This window comes from Ammodytes marinus (genome assembly GCF_949987685.1).
Source record: "Ammodytes marinus genome assembly, chromosome: 17".
In the NCBI taxonomy this organism is placed as follows: domain Eukaryota; kingdom Metazoa; phylum Chordata; class Actinopteri; order Uranoscopiformes; family Ammodytidae; genus Ammodytes; species Ammodytes marinus.
In genome coordinates, this window is record NC_137221.1 from 24,804,193 (window position 1) to 24,823,564 (window position 19,372).

Genomic DNA, 19,372 nt, shown 5'->3' on the forward strand with positions numbered 1-19,372 from the left:
GTAACGCACACTGGCCCAAAATGCTTATACAATACGCAGTCATTACGAAAAGGAACTGGTGCAAAAGAATCAATTTCACCTTCTCAGTCCACTAACATTTGCAAAGTCTCAAAGAGCCATGGTGCCCGTAAATGATTTCATGACATTAATTTGCGACGTGGGTGGGAGGATGGCCCTAGAGGAAAGGTGGCCGACCAGTAACCAAAAGGTTGCTGGTTCGATCCCCGGCACAGGACAGGAGGATGTTTGTTGTAAAACTGTGCCCACCATCTCTACCATTGTGTCCTTGGGCAAGACACGTAGCCGCAAACTGCTCCAGGGGCGCTGTACTACAGTTGACCCCGTGCTCTGACCCCCTCCGAAGTGTGGTAACTTGAGAGAGGATATGCGGAAAGACAAATTTCAAAGTAGCCATTGACTAATAAAGTAACTTAACTTAACTTCATCATAAAGAGGAGATCTATAACATTGAGAATGCTCTATTGGTTCAAATGTGTTGACTCATTAAGTCCTCATAAGCAAGAAAAAAACTTAGTGCATGTGCCTGGTGAAAGTTTTTACTGCACCCCAAACAACAAAGTGTTTTTTGAAAATCATATTTAATACATTGTTGGCTTCGTCACAGGTCTGTTTGATCAGCGTGTGCCTTTGTTCTTCTGTTAGTGTTGTCAATGTGCTCCCAGATCTCAGAAATACAGTTTTAAATTAAATGTTATAATTGAAATGAAGGGTGAACAAAAAATATGTCCCCTTGCTGTTATATACCAGAATTGTTTTTCGTTGTACTAAGGATGGAGATGATAGTTTGAAGGCCATCCACAGACACTGCATGGTACACAGTGTTCTCTCACTAACTGCCAAGTGCTCTTGACCTGTGTCCAATGGAAATAGACTCGGGGTTGAAAGCAATTTGTTTGCTTTTTACAATAATGTTTCCATTTGTGCTTCATGAAAGAGGGCTTTGAGATGTACAGTCAGTTTGAGGTTAGAGATCCTGTTCCCGTAGTTATCACTACATTATCTGTAATGTGTGAAGTGGTAATGTGAGGTGTAATTACTGTATATCAAGAAAGGAAGACAGATCTTTTTTGCTTTCATAATGACCCTTTGATTATTTGTGGACTGGTTTGGAACTGATTTCTAATCCCATTCCCGTGTTAAAAGGGGCTTCCTATGTTGAGCCATAATATGCAGGAACTGAGGCCTTTTTAGCCCTTCTAATGGATGAGGATAAAGGGTGTTATGATTGTCGGTCAGTGGTGTGTTTTTATCTTACAGAAAGATGCTTGAGTTCCAAACAGAATGAAGATACACTGCAAAAGTAATCATTAGGATTTGATTGTATTTTTTTAAAGCAGTGGCATAACTAGTTGTGGTTATGTTTTTGCGCACAACTGATGTTTCATTAACTCAGTGTTCTATTTTTCCAGCTTGACAGTGAGGACAATGGTTTTGGAAGCAGCAGCACAGCATTTGAAAACACTGTATGGACTTCATGTTCTAAGGGCAATGAGAGCAGTAATTAGACGTAAGATTATGATATTAAGTTTATTTGTTATTACTGTGACGGTATTTTGTCTCCTACACAGTATATCAGCCACATTTCCAAACAAGCCAATGAGAGGTTGATCTGGAATGGACATGTTCACAGAGTCCCCTGAGTGTACCTGTAGAATACTGAAGGAAAACTTAAAGACAAGACACATGCAAAACAGACAAATACAACTTGACAGTGCTACACCTTGTTATACCAAGCTCATTCCCATGGGTTTCTCATGATAGTGTCTAGGACTGCCTTTCTATTCATGAATACAGTGTGCACATTGTTTTTCTCCATTCTCTATGCTGTTGAAAGAGCTGCACATATGTAACGTACTCATGGTTCAATGTGTTTCTGTGTTACAGTGTTAGTGAAAGGAGCCTCTGAATCGACCCTGGGGTGACACTTAAACCCACCGCCACCATGCAGCTGTGGAGTGCTGAGGTGGTACTACACCTGCTCCAGACGCACTAAAGCCCAGCCAGGGTCCACCGCCCGATGGCCTCCCGCTCTCCAGTGCTCAGTGCACCGTTTGCCCATCGCTGTGATGAAGACGGCCAGCCGCGCCCAGCCCCGCAGCAGCCCCCCGCTGGCCCAGATGAGGCGCTACACCCCGGGGGTCTACTCCTACCTGTTCCCCTCCATCATCAGCTCCCTGCCCCAGCTGCCCCCACCAACATCCTCCCCACAGAGGCTACAGATCCAGCAGCCATCCAGCAGCGGCAGCACACCGTCGCCTGTTGGTGAGTACTGCTATACTGTCAGACCTCTTACCCAAAGCAAATTATATCAGCAAACTCGGACGGTTTGTCGGTCCCCTTTTCTTGAGCCGGAGAGTCAGGTAAAAAATGACAAATGTTGAACTATTCCTTTAAGGCATCACCTTAGCAAGACTGTTGGTCCCTGAAAGTTCAAGTTCCTAAAGCAGAAGTAAGCGATATATTCATACAGCAATCACGTATACAGTATGTTCAGTTAATGACACAGGTCTCTCAGTCACTGCACCCTGCAGTAAGCAGAGGAGAACACTTTCTGGTATCCCACAAGTTGCCACAATCCTGTAGCCAATCAGGAGACAGAACACTACAAAGAGGCAGGTCTCTTTTCCCCTGAATGCACATATAGGCCTTTCACACCAAAATGAACCAAGAGTCAGTTCCAGGCTGGTGTTGGGGTCAGTTCAAAACTGGTTACAGCCTTATCCCAGTTATGAACCGGTTGGTTTCACATCGACAGGAGACAGCCATGGAGCCGGCAAGAGAGCAACGTCATGACGTCACTGTAAACGTGTGTGTACGTCACCCGACGCCGCTGCTCTTGTGGCTAACGCTAAAGCTACCGCTAGCTTTAAGCACAACAACAGCGGCGAATACGTCTTATTTTTACACTTGTTGGCCCTCGCTTTGCTTTCTTAACCAAACAGGACCCATACAGCGTATTCTCGCCGGTCAATTTGATCGCTACGTTCGGTAATTATGTTATGTTTACGTCTCGTAGTAGCGGTGTTTTTAAATATGGCGGGCATGAGGTTTGAGTTGCTCTGGTTGGTCAGGATAATCCCTCCCCCAGCCGCTGGCGCAAGCAGTTCTTATCAAACCCTGCTCAATCCTGGGGTATGAGTTCCCCCGGTTTTTACGGCCCGGAGCAGGCTCTCTGGCGGTGTGAAACCAAAAAATGGGGAATGTTTTGGATTACTGCTGCATTACTGTTGAAAAGGTTGTCTAAGCCTTTTGTGTTTCAAATCTGCTTGCAGTGATGTCTGTTGGGTCAGACAGTAGACTTGAAAAAAAGAAAGATCCTTGAAGTGTGATGTCAGAATTTTTTTAAATGTGACTGCACCATGAACTATGGAGAATGGTATTTTGCCCCTAGGTATATCGAGTGTGTATTATGGAAGTGACAAGAAAGTGATTCGGACAAGAAAAGGGTTCTTAGGAGACATCTGAAGCCCATTCCTCATTCTCTGTTTTGGGGAACAGATCAGGACTACATAAGCCGCTATACTGCCGAGAACAGATCTGTACTTGGTTGAATTGTATTGTGGGCATTGTAGGCGCCGAGTTATGACAGGGAAGGAAGAAGAATGTGTCGGGGGGGGGAGTGGGGGGGGGGGGGGGGGTTGATGTCTTTTTATCTGCTGCATGGATTTTGATATTGTTTTAAACTCTCTGCAGTAAATCCAACAATGTCATAGTGGTGCAATGTCAAACCAGCGGAGCACACTGATTTCAACACTTCAAGATGAGTCTTCTTGACATGTGTGATATTGAATGACATCTTATCTTGGGGTTTGATGTTGAGTTCTCCAAATGTATAAAAATAAATCCTGAGTTATAGACTGGCATAGAGGCATGGTGTTTGAAATATGCTTCATGTACTCAGCATAGCAAGATCAAAACAAAAGCATTCCACTGTTGCAGTGTGGGATATGTGTGTTTCATCATATCTTTAAGCTTGACCCACACCAGGGAACACCACTCAGGATATCTCCATCCCTGCTGCTTCATTGTGGACTCTCTTTTTCGTCAAACTGGGTTTTTATTCTAGATAGATAGATAGATAGATAGATAGATAGATAGATAGATAGATAGATAGATAGATAGATAGATAGATAGATAGATAGATAGATGGATGGATAGATGGATATATAGATAGATAGAAGCTAAGTACGCACATTGCACATAGCCCAACCATAGATAGTATATAAATGGATGTAGCATCTGGGCTGACCTCAGTTTTTCAGACTGCATCCAATCGTCCTGGCACTATGCGTGTTGCCAACTTGTCAGATTTGTACTTCTCCTCTTGCCGAAAAAGGGCATTGATGTGACGTCAGGGTGAGGAAGATACGCCCATCTAGCTGACGCATACCTCCGAGGTGAAGTGAGGGACAACGGGCGGATACCTGGCATTTTTAACATGGGAGTCAACGAGAAATTGCTCTGATTTGAAACCTGCCCCTAGTTGCGATCCGGTGCAACTGCAATTTTTTGTCACTTCCGCATTGGATGCTGGTAGAACTCGCTGTGGTTGGGGCTTGAGCCCAACACAACAATAAAACATACATCAGAGACAGAATGTATTAGTGCAGATATCAAGTAGTGGCCAATAAATAAATAAATAATATGAAAGAGCAAATCTAAAATAACAATTGTTCTCAACAAAATCAGAATTGTGTTCAATTCCCCTAATGGCAGAGTGAATAAAATACTTTGTTCATAAAGATGTTGGGCTGGGCCTACATCCGGCCGAGATTTTTAGTGTTGAAAACAGCACGCTATTTGGGCGATTCTGACCCACAATCAAGTGCACACACCGGAAGTGACGTCACATTGACGGAGCCTCCATATGAAAATAAACGGGATGCGACGGATATAAAAGCAAGAGGCAAGATCAAGGCACAATGTTATGAACACTTGGGACTCCCAAGTGTTCAATACATTTTAAAATGGTATTTGTTGAGAGAAGTTTGTTTGATGAATTGTCTCTGCTGAGAAATGCAAGACTAGAAACCAAGTGGTAAAAATCCCTGCATCAACTATCTTTTCCCATCAGTCACAACAGGAGCGTGTGGGCGTTCAGTTTGAAACTCTACCTATGATTAAAAGGAACTGGGAATGTGTGATGACAGGCCCTGTGTTTTGATCTGCTGCTGTTTTGATTAGCTTTGAATTTAGACTCAACACTTTCCTTTTGTTTTGATAAAGTGAATACAATAGATAGATAGACAGACAGACAGACAGACAGACAGACAGACAGACAGACAGACAGACAGACAGACAGACAGACAGACAGACAGACAGACAGACAGACAGACAGACAGACAGACAGACAGACAGACAGACAGACAGGCAAAGACAAAAGCAAATGGTGCTGTTGCATTAGTAAAAAATAAAAGAGAAGAAAATCTAAAATAGCCAACAATGTGCAACATCCTTCTCTTAGAAAACCAACTGTAGCGTCTCCAGAGCAGAAGCTACCTTCTTTATTACTATGTTCACTTTCTTAGACAATTGCACTTACAACAACAACAACAATAGAATACTTCTCAGCTGCACAGTGACAGGATCATTTATAATTGGTCATTGGACTTCACATGCTTATATTATGCCTGCTTCTGCTTACAGTGATCAGAAAACACACCTCTGTCATCATCTTGTGAACAATGAGGTTAATCCTCTGGGGATTAAGAGCACCTTGCTTAAATCAAAGGCACAGATGATTATGTCTTCATACGGCAGGAATATATATGGTAAAACAATATCAAAATAGTTGTTGTGTTTAGAAATACCACAGCACAAAAGCAGGTCCCGCTGTTGAAAGCAAAGATGAAGAGAATGTCAATGTATTGGTATGATCTCGCCTTGTTCGACTGGGGCAGGATTAGCGCGTGTATATACATTAAATATGCAGCACATAGGAGAAGTTAACAAAACAACAATAACAAACAGTAAATCAAAAGAGAGCAGATGCTGTCTTCCCCTTGATCATCCTTTGGTGTGTGTGTGAAACAGACCAAAGCACAGGCTGCAAGATGCACAACGTGAGAATAAGGCAACAGAAACAAATGCAAGGCTCTCTGATATTACAGATATTTCTGAACGCGTCTGAACTTGAGCGCACATGAATATTAAAAAAAGGAGGAAGCAGATGAAACAAACAGTGAGGTAATGAGCGCTGCTGGGGGAGCGTGATTTGTAGATTCACACAAATGATGGAGGCCTCGGCAGCGTTCCCATGGGACACACTCAAACACTCTCTGTGGTAGGGTCAGCGGCTTGGTTCACCCTGCTACATCCACTAGGAATTCCATAAGGAAACTGAACCTCTTGGGAGGAGCCCGCCACCATCACTGAGGTGTGTGTGTGTGTGTGTGTGTGTGTGTGTGTGTGTGTGTGTGTGTGTGTGTGTGTGTGTGTGTGTGTGTGTGTGTGTGTGTGAGTGTGTGTGTGTGTGTTGAGAGTGTGATTGTGATTGTGCTTGCGTATGTGTATGTGTTTGTGAGTGTAAATGCGTTTTAAAAGAACAACATGTAGAGAAAAAAGGAAATATTCTAATCACACATGAATTCATGAAATCTGAATTTTTCATTTGAATTGCATCTATTTACTTATTTCAAAAAGATTTCAACGCATATGATTATTTGAAGGCCCATGTCTGTGTTTCTTTGTTTTATTTAAAAAATGTTTATTAAAACGGCATCTCTGAACAATACCGTTTTAGAACATTAACTTTTCAATAACTGGAAACTAAAATCACTGTTTTCTATCTGGTTTGAGACCATTTCTTGCAAATCACATGTTCTTTCATAACATTATTACAGCGAACCAATACACAAAGCATGCTGCTGTTTGAGGAAATGTTAAGCAGACCTTCCAACTCAATCTGAATTTGATTGTGTTCCTGAGACACATTGCACAATTTAGTTCTCAAGTTTCAAGAGTCTGATTATTTATTTACATTTTGTACATACAAACATTGAAACCAATGCCTGCCAGGGAAACTGAAAAAGGACGTTGGAATATGTCAAGCTGTATGACCAATGAAAGCATCAGAATGATATACTTGTGACATGTAGTTACAGAGGTTATTAGTTACAAACTGGTCAGTTATATTGAGCTGCTTCGAATGCATACACACTACTATGCCATCTCCCTATTGTACTCACTTTTTGTGTTTATTTATTTTGAGGTCTCAGTGACCTTGTACCATATTGTAACTTCTTAGGACCGTTACCCTCTTTAGGGCATTGCCTACCACCACTGGACTTTCATCGTTCCGCGGAGGCATGTAACCGCGGTGTTTCCAGTTATCCTTTGACATTTTGGAATGTCAGGTCAAATTCATTTCTGTGGATTCTGATGTCAAACCCACACCTTCAGTTCCGGTTGGGTGTCGACAATGTCAATAATAGAGTTCCACTCAGTTGCACAAACATAAAATGACATGAGTGGTTGTGTGGAAAGAGTGAACATGAAAGTGAAATCATGCCTTCCACACACCAACCAACATCAAGGACTAGTTAGTGCACACATTTCTCATGAAAGGCCAGGGAAGACAATAACAACCCAAATATTTGTCAGTGAAACACATTCAAACCCTAACCCAGTAAAGTCATCATTAGCAAAAGATACTGTTAAAAATATGCACATCACGCAAGCCTGTCAGAGAGCTGGTTAGTGGATGCTGTCATACACGCCCTTCCAGCCTTTCCCCATCTGTCCCCATACTGTCCTGCTGTCTACCCACTGAAGAGGAACCTGTTTCCCCCAAAACCTGTCAGCGTCCCACCTGCTCACCAGTACAACACACTATCAAAGCCTTCTCCTCTGACGGGGGGGGGGGGGGGGGGGATGTTGACACGCTGCTTGTCTGATACTGAGAAACATACCTGCCCCGTGGCCCAGGGAATCTCTCTCTCTCTCTCTCTCTCTCTCTCTCTCTCTCCTCCACATGGCAGCATCAGGCCCCAAGCAGAGAGAAAGAGAGAGAGAGAGAGTCCTGTCAGCTGTGATAAGCAGGCGCGCAGTGTATTCATGGTTTTGATGTGAGTTTTAAGGAAGAGCCAGATGGGGGGGGGGGGGGGAGAATTTAAAGGGTCAGTTCATCCAAATGAATAAGAAAAACAAGCCCTTCACGTATCTTCATTTCCTGCAGACGTGCCATTAAACGTCTCCCAGTGTGTATGACATGCATCTGACATGAGTTAACCCTAACCTTATTGAAATAGCACTTTTTAAAAAACAGTTACAACATGCTTCACATCAAACAGTTGTTAAAGCAAATAGTAAAACAAAAACAATCCAATTTAAATATAATTGACATAGTGTTCATGACAATAAAAAGACTCATTCAGCTTTTGGGAGTCAACATCCCCTGCAGCCTTACCAATACATCTGCTATGACACTAGGATCACTAATGCATCCCTTTGGTTGCATTCACATGCATTGGTTGTTGGCATACACATTGTTTAATTAATTTCTTACATAGGGTGTATTCACAGCTGCCGTGTTTAGTTGAAACAAACTCAGTTGCACTTCTGCCTTCGGTGCGCATCTTTCAGGCAGGTGTGAATACAGCAATCGCACTCGGGGGCGGACCAAACAAGCGCTCCGAGACCCAGCTGAAGAGGTGGTCTCGGTGCGCTTCCATACGCACTCTGCTGCAGTTCGTTTGTGGTGTGAATTTGTCCAGACTCGATCCGACCCAAATGCAGGAAGCACTGTGCCTTTTCTTTTTTAATAAATCGCCGTCAGCTTCACATTATGGGAGAGTGTTGTTGTCTCCATTGTTAGGAAGATTAGTTGTGGTTTGACCGGGAGCCCCAAGCAAATTTATCACATTTGATAGAGACACGTAAACATGCTGATGTGTTCAGCGATCAGATGAAGGAGAGGGGAGCGTCTCCCGCACAGTGCCAACAGGTTCACGCTGTGCAAGAACTGTGTGTTTTTATTCTGCTTCCCGTGTACGGGACCGTCAATACTGTCCCCGTGTCAGTTTGGAGCTGAACTGCGCCGAACTGACACCCAGCTGATACACAGCTTAATCAGCTGAGTGTCAGCTTGAGCCTATTCTTCTTGCGAGCCGCACGTCCAGCAGCAAAAATACAGTAAAAATTATGTTTCACATCGTAGGCTACAAGCCACATAACGTGGCATTGACATAGGGCTACACATTATAACCATATGAAACAACAATAATTTGATGTTTTTCTTCTTTATTTATAGACTAGATGTAGGCCTTTTTTAAATTATTTTTAACCCCATATTATATCAATGATATATTTCGCACCCCGGAATGTCTGTCCAATGAATGAATGACCTCAGATCACGTGTGGTTTTGCTTCGTAATGCTGGTTCACTTGCAAAAGGGGCAATATGAAAGTGCACCACACCAAACAAAACAAATCTAAATTCTATTTGGTCTGGACCAAAGCAAGTGAACTAGCGGACTTTCACAGTGTGAATTCACCCTTACACTGATGGTTGTTTCCTCCTAAGATGATAACTAATTGGAGGTGACCTTTTTTATCACATCTTCCATATCGTGTTAAAAATGGCTGCACTATTGGAGAGTGATGCTGCATGAGCAAAAGGAGCGCTGTCAAACAGAATTCATAATGCTATCACAGGAGGGAGGAAGCTTTCTCTAAATGTCCTTGTTACAACCCTGTCTGTGTGCAGCAGTCAGGCCTATGAGAGAAGCTTCATGATATGTAAAAGCATGGGCATACATTGTACACACATTGTTCGCTTTATTACAATCTCTGTGCCACTCCAATACAAGACCGATTCAACATGTTTGTGCAGCAAGCAATCTTAAAAGAGACTCAGCTGTCAGTATGCTGGCACACTTGCAAATCCACACTAACACACTAAACACACCTACACACTTATCTTTTATTTTCCCCCAGATTGGTCCCCCCCCCCCCCACACACACACACACACCCCTCCTCTCTCCTTTGTCTACCTCGTCCCTCTCTGTCTGACTGTCTGTCTGTCAGTGTTTCCCCGTTGTTATTTTAGAATCTATCGCCGGGTATTTAGGTCACATGCGGGTTTCAAGCCCTGGCAAAGTATGAATAATGCAGACTTTCTCTCATTACACCATGTGCTAACCCTCTGGATTGAAAATCAATGTGCACTCAAGTGGCTGGCAAATGAATTGGAGCTAACTCACCACCAGCTCGCTCTTGCCAGGAGAAGCCAGCAGGGCCTACATCACATTGTGTGCCCTTAAGGTTGAACAGCATTTTTTCTATTTGAACCGCTTTCAAGTCTTTACCAAATTACAATATGTGTTTCATCTGCCGTCTGTGAGAGGCGGTGTCTTTTCATCCAGCGAGGGGCTGGATGTAATGAGACCAAGGCCTGCAGAACAAAAGCAAGAACAAAAAAAGAAGAAGAAGTAAGGACAAGATTATTGGCCATCGACAATGCACTAGAGGAATGTCTGAAAACGACACCTTTGTCGGGCCGTATGACTGATTGGAGAAAAGGGGGCTGGGAGTTTTTTTTTTACCCCCACTGTTTGCAACCTTCCAGTGCACTCCCTCCTACAGTTCATCCATAGTTCACATTGCCAGCAGTCTCCTCCTCACCACCACCCACCACCCGCCCCCACCTTCCCCCCATGTAGCGCTCAGGGAGAATCCTATGCATACATGCTACTGCACATTCCACACATGGACTCAAACAGTGTTTACAACAAGGTATGGAGTTTGTCTGGGGCGTTTGGAAAGGTGCCTGAGCATGCTGCAAGCAACACCAGTGTATACCCACTGTGATCACATTGGGCCATGGGTTTTTTTTTTCATGTTGAGAGCTTTTTTTATTTAGATGGGAGAGACCCCCAGACATCTGGTTCACATCTGGAGCTGTTTAATGAGAGGCTGAGTCTGCCTGACTCTTCACTTTGAGCCCACTATCAATCCTCTTCATTCTCAACTTGTCAAGAGACTTCAGCCCCCCCAGCTCCTCTCTTGGCCAAAGCCAAACCATGTCCACACATGACTGATAACTGTCAGACCATTCACATTTTTAATCAGATTGATCACAGGGTATAGTTGTGGATTAATAATGATTAATCACAATTAATTCTACCATTTGAAATATGCCCACAAATGATCTTTGTCTATATATTATCGTAGTAATGGAAAGATGAATGACAGAAAGTGGATGTATACCTTTAACGGTAACACTTTACAATAAGGGTACACTAATTAACAGTTAGTTAATGTTTTTAATTCTTATTAAACATTTACTAATTGTTAATGCTGAGTTATTAATGGTTAGTTAATGCCTGGTTAAGCATTCAATATTCTTAATTAACTAATGCTTAGTTAAGCATTAACTAAGCATAACATGTAGCTAATGCTTCGTTAATGTTTATGAATTAATAACTAAGGAGTTATTAACAGTTAGTACATGCTTAGTTAACACTTATTAAGTATTAATCTACCCTTAATGTAAAGTGTTACCCATTTAAAAAAAATATTTGAATCATGGCAAATCCAAATGATGGGGAATCTAATAAAATTAAACAAAAACATACCACAGCATAATTAAATGTGTCTGTCTCTTTGCTATGCATACCTCTGAGCAAATATATAGCCTAGAGAATGTCATTTATTTGGTGTTCCACACACCAGAATCAATGGATAAATGTGTGTGTTTTCATGTGTGCATGACATTAAATTGAATCATTTCTGGTTATGTTTTGACAGCCCTACTGATAACAGTCACCTTATGATCCCAGCTGTGTTTTGCTTGCTGAGCTTACTTTAATTTATTAATGTAATTAATTTGCCTTCTAACCATGGGCCTACCAGAGTTTTATTGTCTAAGGTTGTGTTCACACCAGCTTTGTTTAGTGCAACTTTATTGATATTTTCAATATTTAACAATCGACCACTCAGCACAAGGACTGTTGAATGGTTGGCACAACATTTAATAGACACCGTCTGTTACAACTTGCGCTCCACGCTAGGACCAGCATGAAACTAACCTGATGCTCCATGATGTAGGCTACTGTATATATGGTAGAACTTTGCGATGGATTAGTTTTTTTTGTATTCTTCTAACTGTCTTACCAATAATTGAACAGCATTTCCGTTTACGTGACTATTGTTAACAATGTATTTGAGTTTTGCCTTTTTTGAACGTGATTTGAACCATCTGGAAAAAAACAAAACTGTCCCTGCGTTCCAATTCCCATACTTCCATGCTATTTAGTATGCCAGAAAAAGATTTAGGACGCCCCAATACATGCACGTCAATTGCCCTTTTAACTCCAATAGCATTTTGGAGTATTCGTCTGTATTCTTGAAATTTCTCGACATAATGAAAAAAAAAACTTCCTTATCTGATTTTTTTTCTCTCCTGTGGCTCTAAAACTCTTCTGTACTTTAGTATGTAGTGTAGTAAGAAGAAAAAGTATGTGATTTGGAACGTAGGGAATGTATCCAACTGGTGCGCGCCAAGGAAGCGGACTGTGTGGAAACGACCTAAGAGACTGAGGATCTTCTCTTTTGGAAAAATTCATAGATTTCTCTGTCAACAAACAACCCAGTACAATTCTTAAACTGATGCTGGCGTCAGAGGTAAATATCCACATGCATATCTTAACGTAGCGCCTCCTCTGCCTGTGGTCGCAGGGCATTCTCCATGGTACCCGTCCATAAATCAAGAAAATGGCTCCTTTTGTATTTTCATTAATAGGCACAACATGCGTCCATACAAAACCCTGACTATTCTTTGAATGGACTTTGATTGAAAGTCAGCCTTTTTAACAGCGCCATTCTTATTCCTGCCCTGTAGCAGCTTGTCTAGCTGTCCGGCTTCTTATTTATTCCCCCCTTGATGATGAGACAATGAAAAAGCTGTTCTCAGAGCCCTGTTTGCATTGAGAGGCCGACAGCACAAAGCAGCCAGAGAGCATCTCATTGTTTGACAGGGGCCGGCAGAGATGCAGGCTATAGCTTCAAAGATGGCTTCTTTTTGGGTTGAGGTTGGGTGGTAAGGGAGTGGAGGAGGGGTGGAGGTTTCATCACAGGAAGGGATGTGGGGGGGAGAGATGGAAATCCAGGAGTCAAACACAGGCCAACGTGAACTTTGTGGTGCTAAATTTGGTTCCCACCTATAGGAGGCTTTAATGCACCCAGGTTTGTTCAAATGCAGAGGATGCAAACACTATGTACCATGGTCATGGCTTAAAAAGACATTCGATAAATGATCACAGGAAGTATTTTGAGTGTTAAGGTGAGACACTGCGGTTGATATGGTCACATTTCTATCATCAATCTTTGCCAGTTTATTATTTAAATACATTTTTTTTAATACACTACATTTTGCTCTGTAATGTTTGAATACATTAGCAAATTTGTCAATATCTAACATCTCTTTAAAAAACAACAATCTAAATGTTGGATGAAGCCAGAGTTCAAATCTTTATTTCATTTTTACAACATATAAGTGTGCAACGTTTTTTTTCCAGAACAGATTTAGGAAAAAAATACATGTTATGTGAGCAAAATAGACTAAAACCTTGCCCTGCCGTTTCTCTCACCTCGAGTGGCAATGCAATCACAGCACTGTAGCTGCATCTAAACGAGGGGCCAAAGTCAAGTTACCACGCTGCGTTTTCCTCCATTTGATCTGGACTCAGAAAAAGGAATAAAAGAGGTTGAGAAATGTATGGTGTATTCTTAAGCTTCCCACAGAGAAGCCATTTAATCTGTGTCCGTGAGTTCTGTGTATGAACCTGCAATTATGAGGCAGAGAGCCCAAGCCTGCACTCACAGATAAGTACGATGGATGTTAGTTCTCATTCATAGAGAGCCAATGTGCTTTACTCTGCTAAATGGGCTACGGATACTCCACAACATGCAAGCCCGACTCTGACAAACACAAAGGGATAGGGAAACATGGGGGTATTGGTGGAAAAGGCACAGACAACCATAGGAGTGCATACTAGCAATGTACACACACTCATTTTTACCATGACATGTCTAAAGAGGCATATGTAACCAAGGGGATGGGAACTCATATTAATGGCCATCATTCCCATTAATAACAATAACATTGTACTAAGAGTACAATGCTATGGTTATTAATTCTTGAGATCTGTGAACATGACACCATTGCTACAATTTTACAACCAGACACCATACAACATTCCCAGATCTTATCAATGAATTCATTTGAGCATATGGTTATATAATGTGTAGAAATGATGTTGAAAGCTGCAAGGATCAAGACAACCAAGTTGTGATAAGTGATAGGTTGCCAGAAAAGATCGCTGATATTGGACATTTAAAAAAAAGAGAGAAATTCTATTTTCCATTAAAATCATTTTATTGTTCAACATGTATGCATGTCGACTGTTTTGTATGGTTACTATCAGGGCAAAGTGTGGTTATTGCAAACTAAAGTAAGCGATATACAGTATATATCCAATATGCCTCTCTAGGCTATACTGTACTTGGTGGACTGCATAGGCTTCCTACTTACTGCATAGGCACTAAACGTTGTGAAATGATGTACTAAATCATGCGCTGTAACTTCCTCCAATTTGAATTGAATTCATACGACTATACAGGGCTGGTAGTGTCCTTCATGTGTTGATCTGTTGTGATCTATGTGAACTTCCCATGACAAACAAACAAGTAAATATTGAGATCATATCGCCAGGTCACATTTGAAAGAGTAAAAAAAAAGCTAGTTCCCACAGACAACGGCGAGCCATGCAGTCTCTGCTGTGATCTGTCACGCTGTGGCATACACACACTGAGTGATTGTGTTTTCGGTGTGTGTCTGCCTGGGTCGAGGCCTTTGTATGGAGCTATATTTAGCCTCTGGTCACAATTTAGCTCCTAGCTCATCAATTACATTAGGCCTGAGCACACTCAACCAAGCATGCGACCATACTGGATAAATGATTGTTGGTCTAGCGATCGGCTGAAGCGATAGCAATGTCAGGACTGGAGGGGCCATCACATAGAGGGTGCTTTCTTCAATCTCTCCATTTTACTCCTTTGGCTTCAGGTTCCTATTCTCCACCATGCAAGCACGACCCATGAACACATCCCTCTAATCCAGTCAGTGTGTCTTGGGGGAAGGCCAGCAGACTGTGGAGCCTTCTTCTTTTTTATTTTTTTTTGGTGGAGAGCACAAACAAAGGGTTGTTTATGTGTGGAGGCTGTTCTCGGGTTAGCCTCGTCTGTTTGTGGCGATGCAGGCAAGCAGGCTTTGAAAGAGGGCTAAGCCACATATACTCCTGGGTTGTACAGAGCAGTGTGGCAGTGTGCTGTATAGTGAGCTTCACAGACTGATGAACAAGTGGCTAGATATATGGAGCTGAGGCAGAACACACCAAACAAAGACAGACAGAGAACAAACACATCAGTGACAGATTGATGCGTTCACTTACATTGTTGTCGACTGGTTCAGCGTCATTTAAAAAAAGACGTTCAGTGAGTAATGGCCGACAAGGAAACAGACAAATAATGATAAATTGGCTGGATATGGATAAACGTTGATCTAGCACGGTTTGGAGAAACCTTTTTTTGGTCAGTGCAGTGGAGCTATTTTTAAATCTTGGAGATCGTAAGTCCCTTCATTCACCCTTTGACTCTTCCTCTGAAAGCTGTAACCACCAGCTTTTGTGTTTCAACATATAGTGGAAAAGCTGCAAGTAAAATGGTGGCAATTGTGTTGTTACTGTTGCGTTTTGGTTGCATTTAACTGTGGGGAACATAGGACGTAAAGTGTGTTCGGGTAAGAGTTAAGGAAAGGGGGATGAATAAGAGTTAGGACAAAAGAGGGTGCACAGGAACAAGTGAAAAGTACTTCTAGTCAAATAAAACAGTTATTTCTAGTCAAATGAAAGGCTTAGGGTTAGTCATCATGCCATGTGGATGGGATAAGGTAATACTTATACAATTGATTCAGAGTCAAAATCGGATTCATTGTCAAGTAGGTTTTGATAAAGTAGTGCATAACAATAAACCAGTAGTGTGCCAAAGTCAAGAAGCGCTCGTTCGATCCATGCGTTCTTGTCATATTGATTTCAATCAGGTTGTCGCCAACAGAGTGAGAATCACATAGATCGGGGGGAATATTTAAGGCCACTTGTTGAATCCCAATTCCCAGACGCTACACTTAGGCAACGCTATGTTGATGTTGAAATGAACTGTCCCCCAGTAGTCTTCATTAAATGTTAAGTTGGCATTTTATGGTGTAAATTATGGGCTACAAAAATAATTAGCCTATTATGATGTTGGTATTTTATGAATTCTTTATTATCTTTATGGGAGAGGGGTATTTTGTTTTAGTCGAGTTAAATCTTCCTCTCTTCTCCTCCTTTCTGTTTTTTGATATACTATCTATGGTTTTGCCACGTCTCTCGTTCGCATTTGTGTAGAGTCGGTAAACTTCGTCGGTGGCCTGTTGCTTTAAATCTTGCTGCTGTAAAGGATTATGGGATACCACTATCTCCTTTCCTTTCGCATAGGTTGGTCCGGAGTAACCTTTGCTAAAGGAGGGTTAAAGGATGCATCAAGGCTCCTTTCCATTTTGAGAATTCGAACCACCTATCTGCCGAGTACTTCCGGGTCATCTCGTTAGGAAAGGAAATTTCCTATGCAAAAAAGAGAATCCCTAGAGGCCCGAGGCCTACTGCAGACAGTAAGGAACTGCATAGCATGAGTTTTTTTTTAAACATTTATTTATACAGGTTAGACCGAAGACTGTTTTGCAAGGGAGACCTGTTCCCATTTACACATTACCATTCACACACACATCCATACACCGATAGTAGGCTAACTATCGACATTCACATGAGGCAAGGTGGGTGAAGTGTCTTGCCCAAGGACACAACAACTATGACACAAGTGGCAGTGCGGGAATCAAACCGCCGATCCTTCGATCATTGGCCAACGTGGGTGGACTTGAGGTTTGTTGATGGTGATCTTTTAGACCAGTGCTTCTCAAATGGTGGGGCGCTAAAAAATGTCTGTCCCCTAGGGGGGGCATGACAGAAAATAATTGAGAACCACTGTTTTAGACAGAGCCAGAGTCATATGTCAAGAACTGCTCTTGCAGTTGCTCAGGGAAGAGTCATTTTACATCATTCACAGCCTGGCGAGACATCATGTGTTGAGCCTGTTTTCTAAATGAAATGAAGAGCTTGTCAGAATGTCAACCTGAACTCAAAACACACTCATCCCTCATCTTTGTGACATCAGTGTGCTTTTCATCCTTCTGTCAAATGTTACCATTTGGAAAAAAAGGTAATGTGGTGGATAATAGAGGTTGCAGAGCAAACAGATTAAGGGTTGGGGTCACAGAGAAAGTACGAAAACACCCATAGATGGACGGGTGTTGACTTGTTAGCTGCGGGAATGATAGCCTATGTCTATTTGTAGATATTAACAACACGTGATGCACCCCACACACACACACACACAGATATTAGTCACTGTTCTGTAGCTTTAAGAGAGAGCCAATGCTGCCTCTCACTACCTGCTGCTACCATGCTCCTACAAAGTCCTCTGTATGTCCTGTCTGGGATCTGATGAAATAAACCTGAACATTGATGGAAGTCCAGTCTGCCGCCTCTGTCTCATTTCAGCCATGGGGAACAATTCGGCTCGGGACAGTAAAAACTATTTTTTGCCCATAGAGATTGTCGGTGACATGGCAAAATAGTTTGATCAAAAACGGCACCTGAAACTAAACAAACAAAGATGCAGATTGGAAGATCCAGAAAAACCTAGTGAACGGGCATACAGTAAACATCATTTTTTTTTAACTACTGTACTACTACAACTACAGTACTGCACTGGTCAACACTTTACTGTGATGCAAAATAGCATTTACATGATCATCTTGCAAACCATCAGATGTATCATGTGATCACTTGAGGGACCCGACCCACATGATTGGTCTAATGTACAGTTACAATGTAGTCTGTTTGAAGACATTTGATGTTAAAATCTTTTCAAACTCTAAACCCAAAATGTAATGTTGATTCAAGCTATAGCGCATAACTTTTGCCTCCCCGATAAGGAATTCTGAGTGACTACAACATTGTCAACACATCTACATGAGGTGGTTTCTTAGCAGTAGAATCTACAATTATTACGGGCGCTTCTTGCGTTGGGGGAGGGGGGGGGGGGGGGGGGGGCGACACCAGTTCGTAAACGCTGCCATACTGAGAAATACAGAGACAGTTTTGGTGGAGCTGATAGGCTGTATCATCTTTGTGTCATCTTTTTTGGCGATGGCTTGAATGTAACTGCCATTCATTCATATGGAAAGGTTACGCACTGCAGCTTTAAATAGTTTGAAATACAAACTGAAAAGTGAGACTAACCGTGCGTTCCAAATCACATACTTTTTCTTTTTACTACACTACATAATAAAGTACAGAAGAGTATTAGGGCCACAGGAGAGATAAAAAATCAGATAAGGAAGATTTTTTTTCATTATGTCGAGAAATGTAAAGAATAAAGATGAATACTCCAAAATGCAATTGGAGTTAATGGGGCATTTATGAATTTTTCAGCATACTATAATTGACGTGCATGTATTGGGACATCCTAAATCTTTTTCTGGCATACAAAATAGTATGGAAGTATGCGGATTGGAACGCAGGGAAAGAGAGTGATCAGGGGGGAACTTAAGAAGTCATAGAGCCAGGGAAAAGAAGAATGAACACACACAGCGGAATGAAAGGTTCAGAGTGGGTTAAGGGTTAGCTGGGGGTGAGAGGATGTTAGCCATCCTGTAGGTAGGGCTCTCATCCGGGTCATGGTTGGCCCTCAGGAAAGCCCTCTGCATTCCTGTCCTCTGGGTGACCCCCCTCCTCTAGGCCTCAGAGACTTATTGGAGTAATCAGCGCCTGTCAGCACCTTGGTTATGCTGCATGGACCCAATCCAATAAATGGGAATGGGACGTGTAATAGCACCTGATGAAAACTAAGTTTGTTTGCACTGGAAGGAGTCTCCCTGAGATTCCTTTTTGTCCACTTTTTTTGTTTCGCCCTCTCTCCCAATAGCCTTTAGTTTGTATCAGGATTGGGAAACTACAGCACGTACAAGAGAAAACCTAACCCGTTTTCATTGCAAAGTCATCTGTTAAACCGGCATAAATCTTTGTGTTTTGAAATATAAATAAGAGCATAGTTATAAGGTTCAGATGAATGGTTAAACGGACCAAAGAGGGGGTGTTAGAGGAGAAAATAGTTTGTGCTAGGAATGCTGATAAAGATTGTGACGTAAATGTGCCGGTGCATCTATCCATTTTTCCAGCACTATGTGGATCC

General features: G+C 42.1%; 1 protein-coding gene across 1 annotated transcript in view; it reads left to right on the forward strand.

The window, feature by feature from the left end:
* Nucleotides 1-2,087: 2,087 nt before the first annotated feature.
* Nucleotides 2,088-19,372, forward strand: part of LOC307264496 (retinoic acid receptor beta-like) — a gene marked incomplete at both ends in the record, with an annotated part of 118,757 nt that continues 101,472 nt past the window's right edge. Inside the window, one exon of the mRNA XM_080045907.1 lies at nt 2,088-2,283. Within this exon, the coding sequence (XP_079902033.1) occupies nt 2,088-2,283 (196 nt within the window). The remainder of the gene's footprint in view (nt 2,284-19,372) is intronic.